Source organism: Rhinatrema bivittatum, chromosome 3 (genome assembly GCF_901001135.1).
Source record: "Rhinatrema bivittatum chromosome 3, aRhiBiv1.1, whole genome shotgun sequence".
Lineage (NCBI taxonomy): Eukaryota > Metazoa > Chordata > Amphibia > Gymnophiona > Rhinatrematidae > Rhinatrema > Rhinatrema bivittatum.
In genome coordinates, this window is record NC_042617.1 from 307,894,127 (window position 1) to 307,911,215 (window position 17,089).

General features: G+C 48.3%; 1 protein-coding gene across 2 annotated transcripts in view; it reads left to right on the top strand.

The window, feature by feature from the left end:
- Window positions 1-17,089, top strand: part of ITGA5 (integrin subunit alpha 5) — a 263,376-nt gene that overhangs the window by 228,082 nt on the left and 18,205 nt on the right. For both annotated transcript variants that reach the window (XM_029595141.1, XM_029595140.1), the window contains 6 exons: window positions 2,325-2,475; window positions 3,523-3,612; window positions 5,781-5,860; window positions 6,001-6,081; window positions 6,476-6,578; window positions 12,610-12,768. In XM_029595141.1, coding sequence (XP_029451001.1) covers window positions 2,325-2,475; window positions 3,523-3,612; window positions 5,781-5,860; window positions 6,001-6,081; window positions 6,476-6,578; window positions 12,610-12,768 — 664 coding nt within the window. The remainder of the gene's footprint in view (window positions 1-2,324; window positions 2,476-3,522; window positions 3,613-5,780; window positions 5,861-6,000; window positions 6,082-6,475; window positions 6,579-12,609; window positions 12,769-17,089) is intronic.

The following is a 17,089-nucleotide window of genomic DNA, read 5'->3' on the forward strand; positions in this document are numbered from 1 at the left end:
CATTGTAGCCTGTTTCTGTGCTAGCTTCTGCCAGTGAGGGGGCACAGACACCAGAGGAAGAGAAAAGTCTCTTGCATGTGAATGTCCAGCAAATGTGTTGGGAGCCGAAGCAGTGGCAGAATTCAAGCCTGCATGGGTCAGGCACAATTGGGGACCCTAGTGGCAGAAGGAGGGAGAAGAACACAGATTGAGTAGGCCAGGTACTAATGGCCAGACTGAGTGGACCTAATGGCTGTCCTCTGCTGATGACATTTGTTTCTGCATACAGAATGAATGTGGCAAGCAGAGGCCATTGATATGTGGAATTGTGTCTGGGTAGTTAGTGTTGTGAGGAATGAGGCTGCATTACAGTGTCTGAAGTCCACAACAGGACGTGAAGTGAAGGCATCCAGTTCTGGGGGAAAGATTTATCTGACTCTCTCTCAACCTCCTCATATAGCTCTGCTATTCACCTGCCTACCCCAAAAGGTCGCATGACACAGGTGTATTAAAAAGACCTGTGCTCTGCCTCTGGAGTCTGCTTGCAGTGTGTGGCCTGTTTCTGGGGGCAGGGATGGAGAGGAGGGAGAACAGGTTGGTTAGAGCACTGTTGATGTCCTGAGGCAGGCTCCTGTGCGATCTCTTAAAACAAGCCTTTAATTTGTATAATTTTTCTGTTGTGTCTTTGTCCCTCATTTCCATCTCTTCCTCTTCAAAGTAAGAACCCTGTACCTTTTTCCTAAAGTCTGTTAAGCACTGAACAAGGATTTATAAGTATTTTTGTTTCTTATGAGATCCCCGGCCACTTCCTCTTTGGAATATGATGATGGTCCTAAGCCCTTGAAAGGGAAACCTTGAGAGCTTCAAATCTGAAACACAGCAGGGTTAGAAGGGCTCCTCAAGGACAGATAGCAGGAAAGAGCATCGCAGTTCCAGCACAGGAGAACTCACTTTGTTGTACAAAGAGATTTTCTCTGGGCTGGAGCTGCCCTCTTGAGCTCTCGCTGGACCTGTGGGGGAGCTGCTGTGGGAGACACTGGTTTCTGAATGGTTCCTGGGGCTTGGAGCTCCAGTGGGGAGGGGGCAAAGGGAAAGCATTTACATGAAGCCATGCAACCTCCCTGAAAGAATGCAGCAGCGTAGGCGTTTACAGCCTGGGGAGAACCAACAAAGCAAAACTGTGAAGCTCTCCATCTTTCATTCTGCATTGCTGCTGCTCAGGAGGTCGTGTTTATTATTTATTATTATCCCGCATTATACAATATAACAGTAACCATAAATATAAAAGCACATTATAAAACTAACATAACAATTAAAACAATGAAAGTGAATTACAAAGTGTATTTAACCAGCAAAATCTCTTTGGGCATCTAATAAAAAAACAAACCCCCCCCAAAAAAGCTATCAGACTCGAGGCAAATGCTTGTACAATGTAGCTTGCCTTCAGCTGTTTTCTAAAAACCCCAAAAAACATCCTTTAACATGACCATGTTCCCTTCCCTAAAAGTCTCTTCCCCTCATATCACTCTTCAGCCATCCTCGCTGTATTCATGCTTTACGTGCATCGGCGACATGTCTGCATGGTGTTCGGACGATTATTCACGCAGTGGCAAGTCATAATGCAGGGAGCAGGAGCAACTTTCATACACAAAGGGGCAGATTTGTTCGCGCAACCTGGCGCGAAGGTTTTAAAATCTGCCCCTTTTTGTATGAAAGTTGCTCCTGCTCCCTGCATTATGACTTGCCACTGCGTGAATAATCGTCCGAACACCATGCAGACATGTCGCCGATGCACGTAAAGCATGAATACAGCGAGGATGGCTGAAGAGTGATATGAGGGGAAGAGACTTTTAGGAAAGGGAACATAGTCATGTTAAAGATGTTTTTTTGGGTTTGTTTGTTTTTTTGTTTTCATTTTATTCCTAGAAAAGTATTTTCACCTTTTTGTTACACCAGGAAAATAAAAACAGGGAGACACAAGATGATGTCCCAAAGAGGAAGTAGGAACCTGGCCACAATGGAAAATTTTGAGTAATCTGGATAGTACTACAGCTTTCAGCCTCTTCCAGCTGGGAGAGCAGTGTTCCTGCTTTGAGATTTTTGTGTGGGGCAGGTCACAATACTGGCATAGCAGAGAGTGCTTTAAAGTTTAAAGCGAGAAGCAGTTAAGTCGCCCACCTGAACTGTTTCTGGCTTGAAACAATGCTGCTATTCCAATGCTCTCATAAATGTATTAAAAAAAAAAAAAAAAACCCACCAAATTTCTAAAGCAGAAATACCCTAACAGAAGCTTTGAACACTTATTAACGATTGTTCTTTTCGTGACCACCTTCATTCCTTTCCAGGGATAAGACTGTTGTGCACCTCGGGGATGCTAATTCACTCACCGTAATCTTCAATGCCAAGAATGACGGGGAGGGTGGTGCCTACGAGGCAGAGCTGTATGCGGTCCTCCCACCAGAAGCACAGTACAGTGGGATTGTACGCAATAACGAGGTACACCTAAGTCACAAAGGCTCTCCCCTTTTGCTTCCTGTGCCGCCCCTTTCTGAGATGTGGCCTGGAGTCAGAGCTGCTGCAAGGGGTGGGCAAGTTGGGCAACCATGGGGGGGGGGGGGGAAGAGAGAGAGATTTGACCCCCGCCATTAGTACCTCTCCTCCCTTTCTGCTTCCCGTGGCCTGTACGGTTCGGTCATCAGCTGTTTGAACCATGGGGGTGGGGTGGGGGGGGGGGGCGTTCTGTGTATAAAGAGCACCGCATGGTCCAAACAAATAGTCAGTGAACCATGCAATCACCGCAAGAAGCCAGAGATGCCAATTCCAGACCAAGGGGAGCAGCCCAGCAGGAAGGGATGAGATGTGAGGGGACTTAGAGGCTGGAGAAGACACCAGGGACTCCTGTTGACCCATAAGCTTGGGCACAGCTGTGCTAGGGAAGGTGGGGGAGAAAATCCTTCCCTTTTCCCCCCCCACCAGCCATGACATTGGAAGAGAACCACCTCCTCCACTCTGATTGCCTGGGCCCCTTTAGCCTAGAAACGGTCCTGCAGGAAGTAACAGATTAAAATCTGGTTTTGAATACAATGGAAAAGCAGACATTCATTTTGCAGGCTGAGTTGCATTGAAGGCAGTTTGCAAACAGAGTTTAGAGATTTTGAATAAAGTGATGTGGTTGCTTTCCTAACCCCCTTACATATGTAAAATAAGCCATCAGACAAGTTGTAGGTGATGCCTCTTTATACCAGTCACAAATGTATTAACTTAGACCAGTGGTTCCCAAACCTCTCCTGGGGAGCCCCCAGACAGTCAGGCTTTCAGGATATGCACAATGAATATGCATGAGATAGATTTGCATGCATCATCTCCATTGCTTGCAAATTTATCTCATGCATATTCATTGCATTCAGAAAGGTTTCAGGACCAAGAAGCCCCTCTGCAGACTTGTGCTGTCTCAGTATTACACAAATGCTCTCTTGCTTCTCGCTGCCCTCTTTCTGCTCTTTGCAAGTCTCATTATCCATGCCTATGTGTCTCTTTCTGCAGTCTCTCTCCCTGCTCCCTTGTACCTACGAGGAGAATCAAACCCATGTAGTGATATGTGACCTCGGGAATCCCATGAAGTCTGGGACAAGTGTGAGTAACTGGGAGAAGAATATATATATTTTTTTCCTTTTGGGGTGGGTGAGGTTCCTGTAGCGTGACAGAAATGTCTAAATCCTGAGCTGCAGTCGTACAGTCTGGGTGGAGGTGATGGGTCCAGCTGATAAAAGGCACGCCTGCATTCTATAGGAGATCTGTCCTGTTGCTGCCACCTACAGGAATTCCGATGCAGCTCTTTCTCTGCCATCTTGGGCCTGTTGTAAGAAAGCAGAAGTGTAAACAAAACAAAAAGTGTTCTGTATCTCTGAGCACAATTTTAGGTTTCTGCGCTTGCTAAAAAAGGTTTACTGCTGATACAAGTAAGCTAATAGTATGCAAATGTATCTGGAGTTTAAAAAAAGCATGTAAACCTAAAAATATGTGGAAAAACAATTGAATAGGACATATAAATCACATTTAGCGCACATACTATGGTTTTTCTTAGATTTAAGTGTGTAAAAAGCCATGTGCACAACGCCATGTTTTGCATACATAAAACCTTGGATAATGGGCAGAAAACATGTTTTAGGAGCATAACCATGGTTTGTGTTCATTGTACCCATAAAAGTTGTGCTAAACGTTGCGTACACAAAACCTGAGTTAGGGACATATTTTGCTCATGTTTTATGCACACAAGACTCACACAAATCGTGAACCCCGGCACCTTGAACTCCAGGTTCAGCCCTATAGATCAGTGGTTCACAGCCCAGTCCTGGGGACCCCCCCTAGCCAGTCGGGTTTTCAGGATATCCACAATGAATATGCATGAGAGAAAATGTTCATGTTCTGGAGACAGTGCATGCACATTTTCTCTCATGCATATTCATTGTGGATATCCTGAAAACCCGACTGGCTGGGGGGTCCCCAGGACAGGGTTAGGAACCAATGCTATAGATCAGGGTTGTTCAACTCCCAGTCCTCGAGGGCCACAACTGGTCTGGTTTTTAGGATATCTCTAATGAACATACATGAGAATGGATCGGCATACAATTGAGGCAGTTCATGCAAATTTATCTCATGCATATTCATTAGGGTTACTCTGAAAATCAGATTGGTTTGCGGCCCTCGAGGATTGGAGTTAGACACCTATGCGATAGATGAATGCTCACCCCAGAAACTTTACTCCAACTCTGACCAAGAGTTAAATTTCAAGGATTAAGAAAAACACAAGTTGGGGAACTTACTGGTCCTAGTACAATATATGATGGCAGAATGCTGCTTAGAAATTGAGTGTGAGTGAGCATTGTTCAGCTTTGTTTGCCTTGTTTGTGTAATGTATGTTACTTTTGTATTACAACATGTGATGGTGTCATTTCTGTAGAATTGTAAAATAGTTTAAAAAAATAAAAAAAAAACCCCACATATTAAGCCTCTCTGTATTGGTGAGCAATAGCTAATGCCTTCATTAACAAGGGATTTGCATGGAGGAGCACTAAACCAAGTACACATTTTTACTCATTTTAGTACACAAAAATGTGCACAGAACCATGTGCTGACATAGGCCTTTAGCCTAGTGCACTTTTACAACATCAGGGCCTGTGGCTGGCAACTCTGATTTCATGACAAGGTCTCTGTGGAGAGCACAGACTCAACTGTACGCCATCAAAGTCCATCATGGATGCTGACCTCTTCCTATCCCATAGCAGAGGCCTCTCTGTGGCCATATCCCCGTGGGGTTCTCTGCAGCCTTGGGGAGAGTGCATGGTCAGTGGGGGCGAGGAGATGGGTCAGATTCCCTAACTGTGGTGTCATATTGCCTTCACATGGATAAGAGATCACTGAGCTCCATTGAGTATGACGTAGTTTCTCGCCATTGGTCAAGATCCAGCTGTGACCTAGCACTGGGAGGAATGGACTGGGAGCAGGGAGGCTTGGATTCAAATCTTACCCCTGCCAGTGATGTTCATTTTGCCCTTGGGCAAGTCACTTTTATCTCCTATTGCCTCAAGTACACACATCAATTGTAAACTCTCTGGGGCAGGAACTTTTGTACCTATATGGAATTTGTTGCAAAGTGCCCTGGTTTATTGTGCTATAAAACTGTTGAAATAATTCTTTTTTCCTCTTGTCTTTTTGTTATTTCCTCTCTTCTTTCTTTATGTATTTTTTGCTGCCTATTATCTTTCCTTTCATTCCTTATCATCCTTGTATTCACCTAAAAGCTGTGGGGAGGCTTGAGATTCACCGTTCCCCTCCTCCGGGACTCCAGACAGAAGGTGCAGATTGAGTTTCAGGTTCGCAGGTACGTGGATATGGGGGGGGGGGGGGGGTGAGAACCTGGGCCGTACGGGGGAGGGAAAGGAGGTAGGACAACGTGGCAAGGGGAGGGGAGCGAGGGAGGAATGACAATGGAGTGATATGATGGTCCTCTTCCTTTGACAGTAAGAATGAGAATAACTCCAGGAGCGAGGTAGTTCCCTGGGAGCTGCAAGTGGAGGCATTTTCTACCATGTCCATCAATGGGTGAGTGCAATTGGGATGTGTGGTCTTTATGTCGGTCTTGGCAAAAACCATGAGGCACTTGCGCCCTCAGCTACTTCAGATCACCATTTGGCAGTCTGGGAGCGTTCAGTGTGGAAAAGCGGATTTCATCCTATAGCACAGGCTTATTGTTGGATACGGAGCGAAGGTAGATGGGGGGTGGGGAGGGACAAGATGGAGAGCTACCTGCTGAGCTTACAGCGACACCTGGTGGCCATCCAGGGAATAGTGTGGGAAATGGCTGCCATTCTGCTCTCGGTCTTAGCAGGGCGCTAAAAGAGAGAGAGGAGGGTGGAAAATATTGGCAGTGGGGTACACAGTGGTTACTTGAAAAGGTACTGGGAGAGATCAGACTCTCAATCTTTTGATTTCTCAGTGTTTCCAAGGACACTGTCTCCTTCCCCATCAAAAACTGGAAGCCAGTCCGGAAACCTGTGAAGGAGCAGGAGCTGGGTCCGAAGGTGGAGCACGTGTATGAGGTGAGCCTGGGAGTGCCAACACTGTGGCCATTGCTATCCTTTTCCTAGCGTGTAGCCAGATGGACTCAGGACCATTGGGTATTGTGCTCTTCTGCTAGCAGATGGGAGACAGAGTCAGATTTCAAAGCTGACGTCACTCTAGATATACCCCTGCAGTAACCTCAGCTCTCCAGTATCTCTCAGTCTCCTAGCAGATGCGGACACTATCCCACACACTAGAATAGTATTAGGAATTACAGCAAGAAGAAACAAAATTCACCTTAAAGAAGATTGAGCCCCGCTCTCCTGCGGTGATACCTAAGGGTCCCTCCCCCAGTCGAGAATTCCTGCGATGATCTCGGATATCCCTCAGAGAGGTGTGCCTTGGTCCGGTAGCTGGTTCTCGGCGTGGACTTAGCCCTCAGAGTGGCTGAAAGGCAGCGGGTGCAGAACCGAACATGGTGGTGAAAAAAATCCGTAAATTCAGGTCTCCAGTCTCCAGAGCTCAGATTTCCGTACCGAATTCTTCTTCCGGCGAGGTTAAAATGGAGCACCGATCAGGTTGATCAGCCTTGGGCTAGGCCCCGATCCGATGCAAGGGTCCACACACGTGGAGACCCTTGGGGGGGTGCCATCTTATGTATGGGGTCATCGTCACCATCTTCCCTTCTCGACCGGCGGGGTTGCGCGGGGCAGGCCAGGCGGCTGATGTGCCTAACTTACGCGCGTCCAATACAGACGTGCGCATACCAGCGCGCACAACTGAGCGCACCCGTGCGCATAACTACACACACAGCCGCGTTTACAACTGCACGCACAACCTGCACCCAAGAAAGCCAGAAGGCACTCTTTGCACAACCTGCCAGATAAGAGCCGCGCAGCCTGAACTGGAGTCTTGCCTGTGCCAGCATTGCGAGGAAGCCCAGGGGGAACCAAAGCCTGGTCCCTCACTGTCTGGGGATGGGTCAGGAACTACTACAGACGATAGCTCCACGGACCTTTGCATCTCTGAGATGACTTCTCCACAAGAGGGCACCTCAGGGGCTCCTATGCTGGCTCCACCTGGGATTAACATGGACCCAGGGACCTTCTCCTGGTTAGAATTTTTCCAAGGGCTGCAAGCCTTCATTCAGGCGCAATCAGCCCCAGTTGCTCCCCAGGCTCAACCCCAGACGGAAGCACAAGATCCTCCCGGCCCTGCTCGGATGCTTCGAGACATGCCTCGCCTAACCAAGAATTTCCCTGACAGGGACCCAGACACCTCAGATGATGAGTGACTCCCTGGAAGAAGGAGAAATTCCTCCAGTACTGGAACCATACCGAACCATGCTTCGCTTCTTCCACAAGGATGAATTACCAGCCCTTGTTTCCCAGACTCTGAAGACATTGGGTATTCCAGGCACGGACCTGATGGCAGAACCAAAGAAGAACCCCATCCTGGTGTCCCTTAGTAAAGCCTCATGCTACTTTCCAATGATGGAAGCCATCCAGGAACTGATTAATCTGGAGTGGGATGCCCCGGAGGCCAGCTTCTAAGGGGGTCGAGCCCTGGAAGCCCTATACCCTCTAGAACCAGTGACCAAGGAACGCCTATGTTTCCCGAAAGTGGACGCCATGGTCTGTGCCATCTCAAAGCGAACAACAAATTCCCATTGAGGGGAGGGGCTGCATTCAAGGATACTCAGGATAGACGATTGGAATCCATCCTTAAGCAGGCCTTCAACGCAACAGCAATGACGCTGCAGATTGCTTCCTGCTGCACTCTGGTGGCACGTTCCTGCTTGCTTCTCTCTCGAGAGGCAAATAACTCTGGAACGTATACCGGTGATATGATGGAACCTGCAGCAGCCTTCCTGACGGACGCAAGCTCAGACCTGGTGCGTGCCTCAGTAGTGGCAGCCAGAAGACAATTATGGCTACGAAATTGGTCTGCTGACGTGACATCTAAAGTGAATCTCACAAGATCTCTCTTGTTCAGAAGCGAATGGGAGAAGTTAGCCAACAAGTGGGGCAAATCACCAGTGCCTCAGCTACCGGAAGATAGGAATAAAAGATCTCAGCGTCCCTCTCCCAGAAGAACCAAGGGCAGAGGCTCGCAACGCTTTAGACCCTACAGGAAATCGCAGTTCCAGGCACCTCGTCCCTTCACAAGGTCCCAGCCCTTTCGAACAGACAAACCAAGAGAGGAGCAGGCCTGGGGGCTGGCTCCAGCCGTGCTCCACAATGAGAATGGGCCGACCCATAGGAAAATAGGAAATAGGGGGTTGACTTGCCCTTTTCTACCAAAGATGGGTCGAGATCACGTCGGACAAATGGGTACTAAACATCATTCGAGGAGGTTACTCTCTGGAGTTCCGCAGCATCCCTCGAGACAAATTTGATGTCACCCTGCCACTCCCACACCAAGAGACTGGCAGTGGAAGCCACCCTGACAAGACTACTCAGTCTGAAGGCAATAACTCCGGTTCCCACGTCCCAACAAAATACGGGGTGCTATTCCATCTATTTTATCGTTCCCAAAAAGGATCATTCCGACCCATTTTGGACCTCAAGAACGTCAACTGTCATCTGTGGATACTACTCTTCCTCATGGAGACTTTTCGCTCATTCATAATAGCAGTACAACCAGGAGAGTTTCTGACATCCCTGGACCTGTACGAAGCCTACCATCACATTCCAGTCCATAATGAGCAGCATTGTTTTCTATGCTTTGCGATACTGGGTCACCATTACCAGTTCTGAGCACTAACCCTTTGGCCTAGCAACCGCCCCAGAACATTCTCCAAAATTATGGTGGTCGTGGCAGCAACACTGAGGAAGGAAGAGATCTTGGTACACCCTTCTGAACGACTGGCTGATCAGGGCAAAGTCTTCGGAAGAGAGCCGGCAGGTGACCAGCAGAGTCAGGAGCCTACTGCAGGAACTCGGTTGGGTCGGGAACACAAGCAAGAGCAGTCTGCAGCCCTCTCAATTTCTAGAGTACCTGGATGCCCGTTTCGACACCAAACAAAACCATCTTCCTCCCTCTCCCGAGGAGAAGGAAACTGGCATGGGTCCACCTGCAACCACTCCAATGCTCCTTACTGTCACGATGGAACCCACTGTTCCAGGACTACTCAATTCGCCTCCATCTACCAGCGGAGGTACGTTCTCAGTTTCAGTGGTGGCTATAGGAAGACCACCTAAGCAGAGGAGTAAGCCTATCCCCATCGAACTGGATCTTGCTCCCTACAGATGTGAGCCTGGTGGGTGGGGAGCCCACTGCAGGAGCTGATGGCCCAGAGACAATGGAACAAGGAAGAGGCAGAATGGAACATAAACCGCCTGGAAGCTCGAGCAGTCAGACTTGCGTGCCTACAATTCAGATACAGATTCCGAGGCAAAGTGATTCGAGTGATGTCGGACAACATGACACCGGTGGCTTACATTGACTGGCAGGGAAGAACCAGGAGCCAGCAGGTGTCTCTGGAGATAGACCCCCCCTCATGGCATGGGCAGAGGTAAACCTACAAGGGATCTTGGCTTCCCAAATCACAGGGAAAGACAACGTCTCAGTGGACTTCCTCAGCAGAGAAAGCCTGGACCCAGGGGAATGGGTGCTGTCGACCAGAGACTTCCAACTGATAGTAAATCGCTGGGGCCTCTCAACCATGGACCTACTGGCCACATCTCTCAATGCCCAAGTCTCTAGGTTCTTCAGCCGCAGACAAGATCCACACTCCCAAGGAATCGATGCCCTTGTCCAGACCTGGCCAGCAGAGGACTTACTGTATGCCTTCTCCCCATGGCCGCTACTGGGCAAGGTCATCCACAAGATAGAACATCACAGGGGACTAGTTCTAGTAGTGGCCCCAGATTGGCCAAGACGACCATGGTACACAGACATGCAAAGACTCCTTGTGGGGAACCCTCTGTGCCTACCTCCACACAGGGACCTTCTCCGGCAGGGCCCGATTCTTCACAAAGGTCCGTCTTGATTCTCTCTTACGGTCTGGCCCTTGAGAGGACTCTCCTGAAGAAGCGTGGTTACTCGAAGGCCGTGATTGACACCCTACTCCACGCATGCAAGTTCTTCACATCCCTGTCATACATATGGATCTGGAGAATATTCGAAGCCTGGTGTGAGGACTGCGGGATACTCCCGCGGACAGCCAAGATCCCCATGATTCTGGACTTTCTACAGAACGTTATGAAGAAAGGGTTGTCACTCAACTCAAGGTTCAAGTAGCTGCACTGTCCTGCTTCAGAGGCGAAGTGGATGGTATCTGACTATCAACTTATCCGGATTTGTCCCGCTTCCTGAAAGTGGTTAAACAACTCTGACCACCCCTAAAGTGGCCAGTGCCCCTATGGAATATCAATATAGTATTAGACTTCCTAGCAGGGACTTCCTTCAGACCAACGTGTGGTCTGTCACTACGTCTCTTAACATTGAAGACTGTATTCCTGGTGGCAATATGTTCAGTTCAGCTTGTCACATCTCCGAACTACAGGCACTATCCTGTCAGGAACCGTTCCTTAGGTTCACTCCTGGAACTATACAGCTGCGCACCGTCCCCCTCCTTCCTACCGAAAGTGGTTTCAGTTTCATTTGAACCAATCCATCTCCCTACCATCTCCGGTTGAATGTAAGGACTCTGAAGACTCGCGCCTTCTTTGCCATCTAAATGTCGGCAGACTCCTGGTACGATACCTGGAAAGATCGGAACGGTGCGCAAAATGGATCGCTTGTTCGTTCTTCACAGCGGGAAGAAGCAAGGAGAAGCCGCCTCTTGGGCGACCATAGCCCACTGGATCAAAGAAGTAATCAAGGCAGCCTACATAGAGGCAGGAAAGCCCTTATCACTACAGGTTAAGGCTCATTCTACGAGGGCCCAGGCAGTCTCTTGGGCAGAAACCAAGCTGCTGTCACCTGCGGAGATCTGTCGGGCAGCGATGTGGTCCTCCATACACACCACCTTCAGGTTCTATTTCCTGGATGTTCAGACCCGATAAGACACAGCCTTCGCAAGGGCAGTATTAAGTGGGCCACGGGCAGCCTCCCGCCCTGTCCGGGAGTAGCTTTTGTACTTCCCACTGGTCCTGAGTCCATCTGGCTACATGCTAGGAAATGGAGAAATTACTTACCTGATAATTTTGTTTTCCTTAGTGTAGACAGATGGACTCAGCATCCCGCTCACGGCTGCCCCAGAGAAGGAGAACCTTGGAAAGCGAACCTTGAGACTAAACAAATACAGGAAAGCCGCTGACTACCCTTAGTTCAAGACACCTACAGTTTGTCCGTGTCGGCGTTAATTGATTGAGTGCACTGGCGGTCTACAGTTTTGAATCAGTTGAACCAGTTCATTCAAGTTAATCAAGTTTAATTAAGTTAGTTGAGCAAAGATATATCCACAATGGCTTTTCAAAGAGAAAACTGAAGAGCTGAGGTTATTACAGGGGTATATCTAGAGTAACGTCAGCTTTGAAATCTGACTCCGTCTCCCATCTGCGAGCAGAAGAGCACAATACCCACTGGTCCTGAGTCCATCTGTCTACACTAAGGAAAACAAACTGATCAGGTAAGTAATTTATCCAATGCACCTGTTCCTTAATGTCATGTGGCCATAAAGATTTCAAACATCCCAAGCTGTTGTGAGACAAATTTGCCCTGATTATACACTGATCAGCATATTAGCATGTATTCAGCTAAAAGTCTGAGCCTTTGAACTCACATTCAGTCAAATATAAATCAATCTGCATGAATCCCCTGAGCCATCCAGTCCTAGAGGTGAGAGGCTCTGTATCCCTGTGCCCATCCCCTGAACCATCCAGTCCTAGAGGTGAGAGGCTCTGTATCCCTGTGCCCATCCCCTGAACCTTCCAGTCCTAGAGGTGAGGGGCTCTGTATCCCTGTGCCCATCCCCTGAGCCAACCAGTCCTAGAGGGAAGAGGCTCTGTATCCCTGTGCCCATCCCTTACCATGTGAGTGAGAGTACCCTTTTTTCTTGAATACTGATTTCCCACGGGTTGAAAGATGCAGTGTAACTGTCCTCCTTCTCTTCCCCTGCAGCTGGTGAACATCGGTCCCAGCTCCATCAGTCATGGCGTGCTGGAGCTGAGCTGCCCGTTGAGGTTTCAGAATGAGCAGGTGATGTACGTGATGCATTATTCTGCCCAGAGGCTGATGAACTGTACCTCCAGTCACCCCGTCAACGAGCGAAACTTACAGGTGTGGGCTTAACACGTGGCACGGATTTTCAGACTGAAGAAATTCTATTAGCATGACCATTTGTATATGTACCCAAACTTGCACATAAAAAAGGCTTGGTTCATCAAGGTTTTTAGCCCCATGAGGAAAAAGCCTTAGTAAATCAGGCCTTCAATGATAAAGGCAAAGAATTACAAAGTAAGGAGGACAATAACGAGAATTTCCTGGTTCTGGTAATGGGTCAGATTAAGTTTCTAGCCCAGGGGCAGGATACCACATACTTTGTTGCCAGAGTCAAGGCCATCTTACATGGAAAACCATGAATAGACTCTGCAATAGTTAAGTGGCAGATTTTGCATACTTTGGCATAAAACATTTGAATCACTAAGGGCCATAGTAGCACAGAAATATAGCAAATGACAGCAGTCTTGTTCTTCCGGTGGTGGTTCTCTTATCATTTTGAGGATATGAACGTATACTTTCCCATACTTAAGCCAACAATGGCTCCCTCTCACCTCATGCTTTTTAGCCGACTTCTCAACCCTGTCCCACCACTTCCTTCTCTGTCTGCATGCATAACTTTCACACCGTGCTGGGCTCCACCACCTGTGCTGGGAGGCTGTTCCAGGCCTTGTCCTCGCCCTCTGTTGGGCTAAATATGCGACTTAATAAGAGCAACCCAATCCCCGTCCCATGTCCTATCCACCAATCTCTGTATATCAATTGCAACAGCCACCAGAATTGGTGGGGGCTGCTCTCTGAAACTCCCAGCCTTGCCGTGCTGCTCATGTTAGGGGGGGTGTGCGTATGCACAAAAAAGCCAATGCGTATGGAAATCCTTTCACTTTGTGGTTAGACAATATTCAAACTATACGGGGTCATATTCAGTAGACTGGTTAGTAAACCAGTTATTTGGCTAAAGTTAGCTGGATAAACGTGTCTCGTATGTTCAGTAGGATAAAACGTCCCGCTGAATATACATGTAGCTGGATAACTTAAAAACCTAACCACTTAAGTAGCACTTTCAACAAAAACAAAGTAGTAGTAAAGGGTCTAAGGCCCAGTTCTGTGCCTTCCCCCACCAAGTTTCAAATATGCCGCCTAATCCCCTGGGAAAAAAAAAAATGCTCTGAGAGTCTGCTGTTGCCCCCACTCCCTTCCCCCTCAACCCTGATTCAATCTGTATTTAAACTGCTACTGCCGCCAGACCCTCTCACACCTTAAAAGTGTCTCTCCGCAGGTCCCTCATTCTCCCCCCCCCCCCCCGAACCCTAAAACTCTCTGCCAGGAGAGCGGCGCGACTTACCTGCTCCTAGCGCCCTCTGGTGCAGCTTTTGTGATTAGCTTCCCTGGAAGCATAAATGGGTTTCAAGTTTACACTTCCGCTGTAAAGCGGGAAGCGTAAACTTCCGCACTAGGCCCTTTACCACTACTTTGAATTATTTCTTTACAAGCCGTTAGGCCTGTTCAAACGGGCGAGATTCCATCGGTCAGACCGGCGCGTCGGTCAGAGCCGCTTTCTTCTCCTCAACGTCTTACCCTTCTCACTCACTCATATCCTCTTCCCTTTTCCGTCCATCCCCTCATCTTCCCTTTCCTTCCCCTCTCACCTCATCCACAGCCTCTTCCCTCTTCCTCAGCCCTCCTCCACTCACTCTTTTTCTCTTCTCCAGGGCCGGCTATTGTCCCTTTTGTGTGACTGTTAAAATGGGCGAGATTTAGCTCTGCTCTGGCCGTCCCAACTCCCTATCCCTTCCCTGTCGGCGGACGGACGGGCTCGTCGACTTTTCTGCCCTTTCCTCCTCCTGTCCCTGTGCGTGACGGTCCGGCCATCCCTACTCCCTTCCCCCGCAGCGGAGGGACGGGCTCAGGCCGTTTCTCGGAGCGGCGGCTCGTCTGCCCTTTCCTCCTCCCCTTTGTGACACCCTGGTCCGATCTCTCTTCCTTGCGCGTAACGTCAGCACGTCGCTCAGAGCTCTCTGCTCCGCGCATGCACAGTAGAGCTGCTCTCTACATGCATTTGCGGGCCGTCGGTCAGAGCCCATTTATATTGTAGATTTTTGTTAAAAGCGCTATTTAACCGAATATCTCCAAAAGATTATCCAGCCGCACAAGGCCAGCTGACTCACCTGCTTCAGAGCAGGTCTCAAGTTATCTGTAAGCAGGTAAGTTATCTGTCTAAATGGCTTTGAATATTGACCTCTATGAAAAGTTTTTCATGCATATAGTCAGTTTTGTACTGCTCAACAAGAAGAGACCTACAATAAATTAGACTTCATAACTGTAGTGTGGTTGCCATGGTAGTCCACGAGGCCTCAACGGTGAAATGTCACATCTGTTTTGCACTAAGACAATGTGACTAGTCTTTATCTATTTTCATGAGTTCTCGTCCTCTTTCTAGATATCTGAGTTTGCATGTATGGAAGCTGTGCTCTGCATTAGCAGAATGTCACACTGTTATTACTAACATAGATAAATGAAATAAGAATACAATTTAAGTAGAGCGAATACAAAAGCTGCTCATCAGCAGGAAAAAAGCCATTGTGCAAAAAAACCCCAAAAAACTGCAAAGAGGAATCACAAAAAGGCAAACACTATCAGTTCATCCGTATCCCTGCTCCAAACCTCTCTACCGGTTTGGCAGGTAGAGGTGGGAAGACGCCACGGTTTGCACTTCTGAAATTCCCATGCAGTGAGCAGAGTGGGTGGAGACCACAGAGGTTTGGCACACCTTCTGACTCTAACCTGGCAGCGAGGATGTGGAGGGAAGGTGAGAGGGAGCAAGAAGGTAGGGAGAAGGCTGTTCTGAGGAGGAGAAAGATTGGTGAGGGAGTAGGGAGAAGAAGGAAAAGCAGGGAGTTGAGGATCTAGGGGGAGGTGTGAAAGGTGATGTTGCAGTGGAGAGGGGGTATAGAAGGATTTGGGGAACAGGATTGCAGGTGAGAGTGAGGGAAGAACGATAGACTTAAGGGAGAGAAATGGGAGCTGGGGAGAGGGAAAGAGAAGGTTAAGGAGAGCACAAGATTATGGAGGATGGATAGCGGAAGAGGATACAGAGAGGAAAATTCAGAAGGGTTGGAGAGGCAGAAAATAATGTGAAAATATAAGAAAGCGAGAGGAAAGGCATTCTGTGGGAGGGAGGGAAAAATAGAGGATGTTCAGTTTTGGGAAGGAAACAACCAAAAAAAATAGTAAAGGAGGGAGAGATGACAGAAGCTTCAAGAAAGACAAGAATGAATGAAAACAAAAAATAGAAAGAAGAGACCGGAAAGAGATGGAGAAAACAAACCCCAGACACAGGTTATTTAAAAAAAAAAAAAAAAAAATTTGGGCTGGCTCAGTGACGGAGCTGTGGATTGCCATGGGGAGGGACCTGGATTTGATCCCATGGCCAGGCTTCTGCTTCCCAGGCTGCGGATGCTAAGGAGGCAGTCACGGCCCCTGAGGGAAGTTCCAATCGTCTGTCAATACTGATACTTAGTGGCCAGATTCAGGGTCTGCGTTAGCCAGGTTCCAGAGGGGTCACCGCAATGGCCGAGGCAGGCGACGGTGGAGGGGGTGGGGATGTTATAAAACGAGGGGAAGAATCCCCGGGTAGTATCTGAACAAAGGCTCACGAGGGCCAGATCCCAGCCCTGGTTCCAGCTGAGCAGGAAATAGAAAGGAGCAGGAGGAAACTGCGAGATGAAAGACTGAGAGCGCGAGCACTCATTTAATGGTTCTACATCCATTAAAAATTTGGCACATGTTTGGCTTTCTGCGATGCAGAATTCTTCTCGTGTAACTGTGACTGCTGCACATGTGTCGCTGTAAAATGCTCTGCGACAGTAATTGTTGTGCGGGAGGATGGAAAATAAACATTGTGGACATAGGAAGGTAACTTAATAGGAAGGCCAGTAACCACGAGAGGGCTAAACGCTTCCCTGGAATAAAAAGCAGAACAGATGTAAAGGTGAATTTGCAAGGAGTTGTGTGCGTGTATGTGTGCTGTTTTGTAAACCTTAAAATACATGTGTAAGTAAGGGTCCACAAGGAAATTTCCGCGGGGGTAGAAGGGGGGTGGGCCAGGGCCAGGGGCAGGGGACCAACATTTATGCACGCAAGTAGCTATTTTATAAGAGATCTACACGTGTAGTTTTGGGAACTTACTCGCTTATATTTTACTCTGGCTCCACATCTGGAGTAAGTGATCGTAAAGATCTTAAGTGAAATACTGCCTGGATAGGGATGGGGGGGGAGTTGAGGCCGAAGAGCCAGGAGGGCCTCTATGATCTGCAGATGGACTAGGAGAACTGGCAGACTAATTGGTAAAACTGGTAATTTCATTGTCGCACTTATTTCA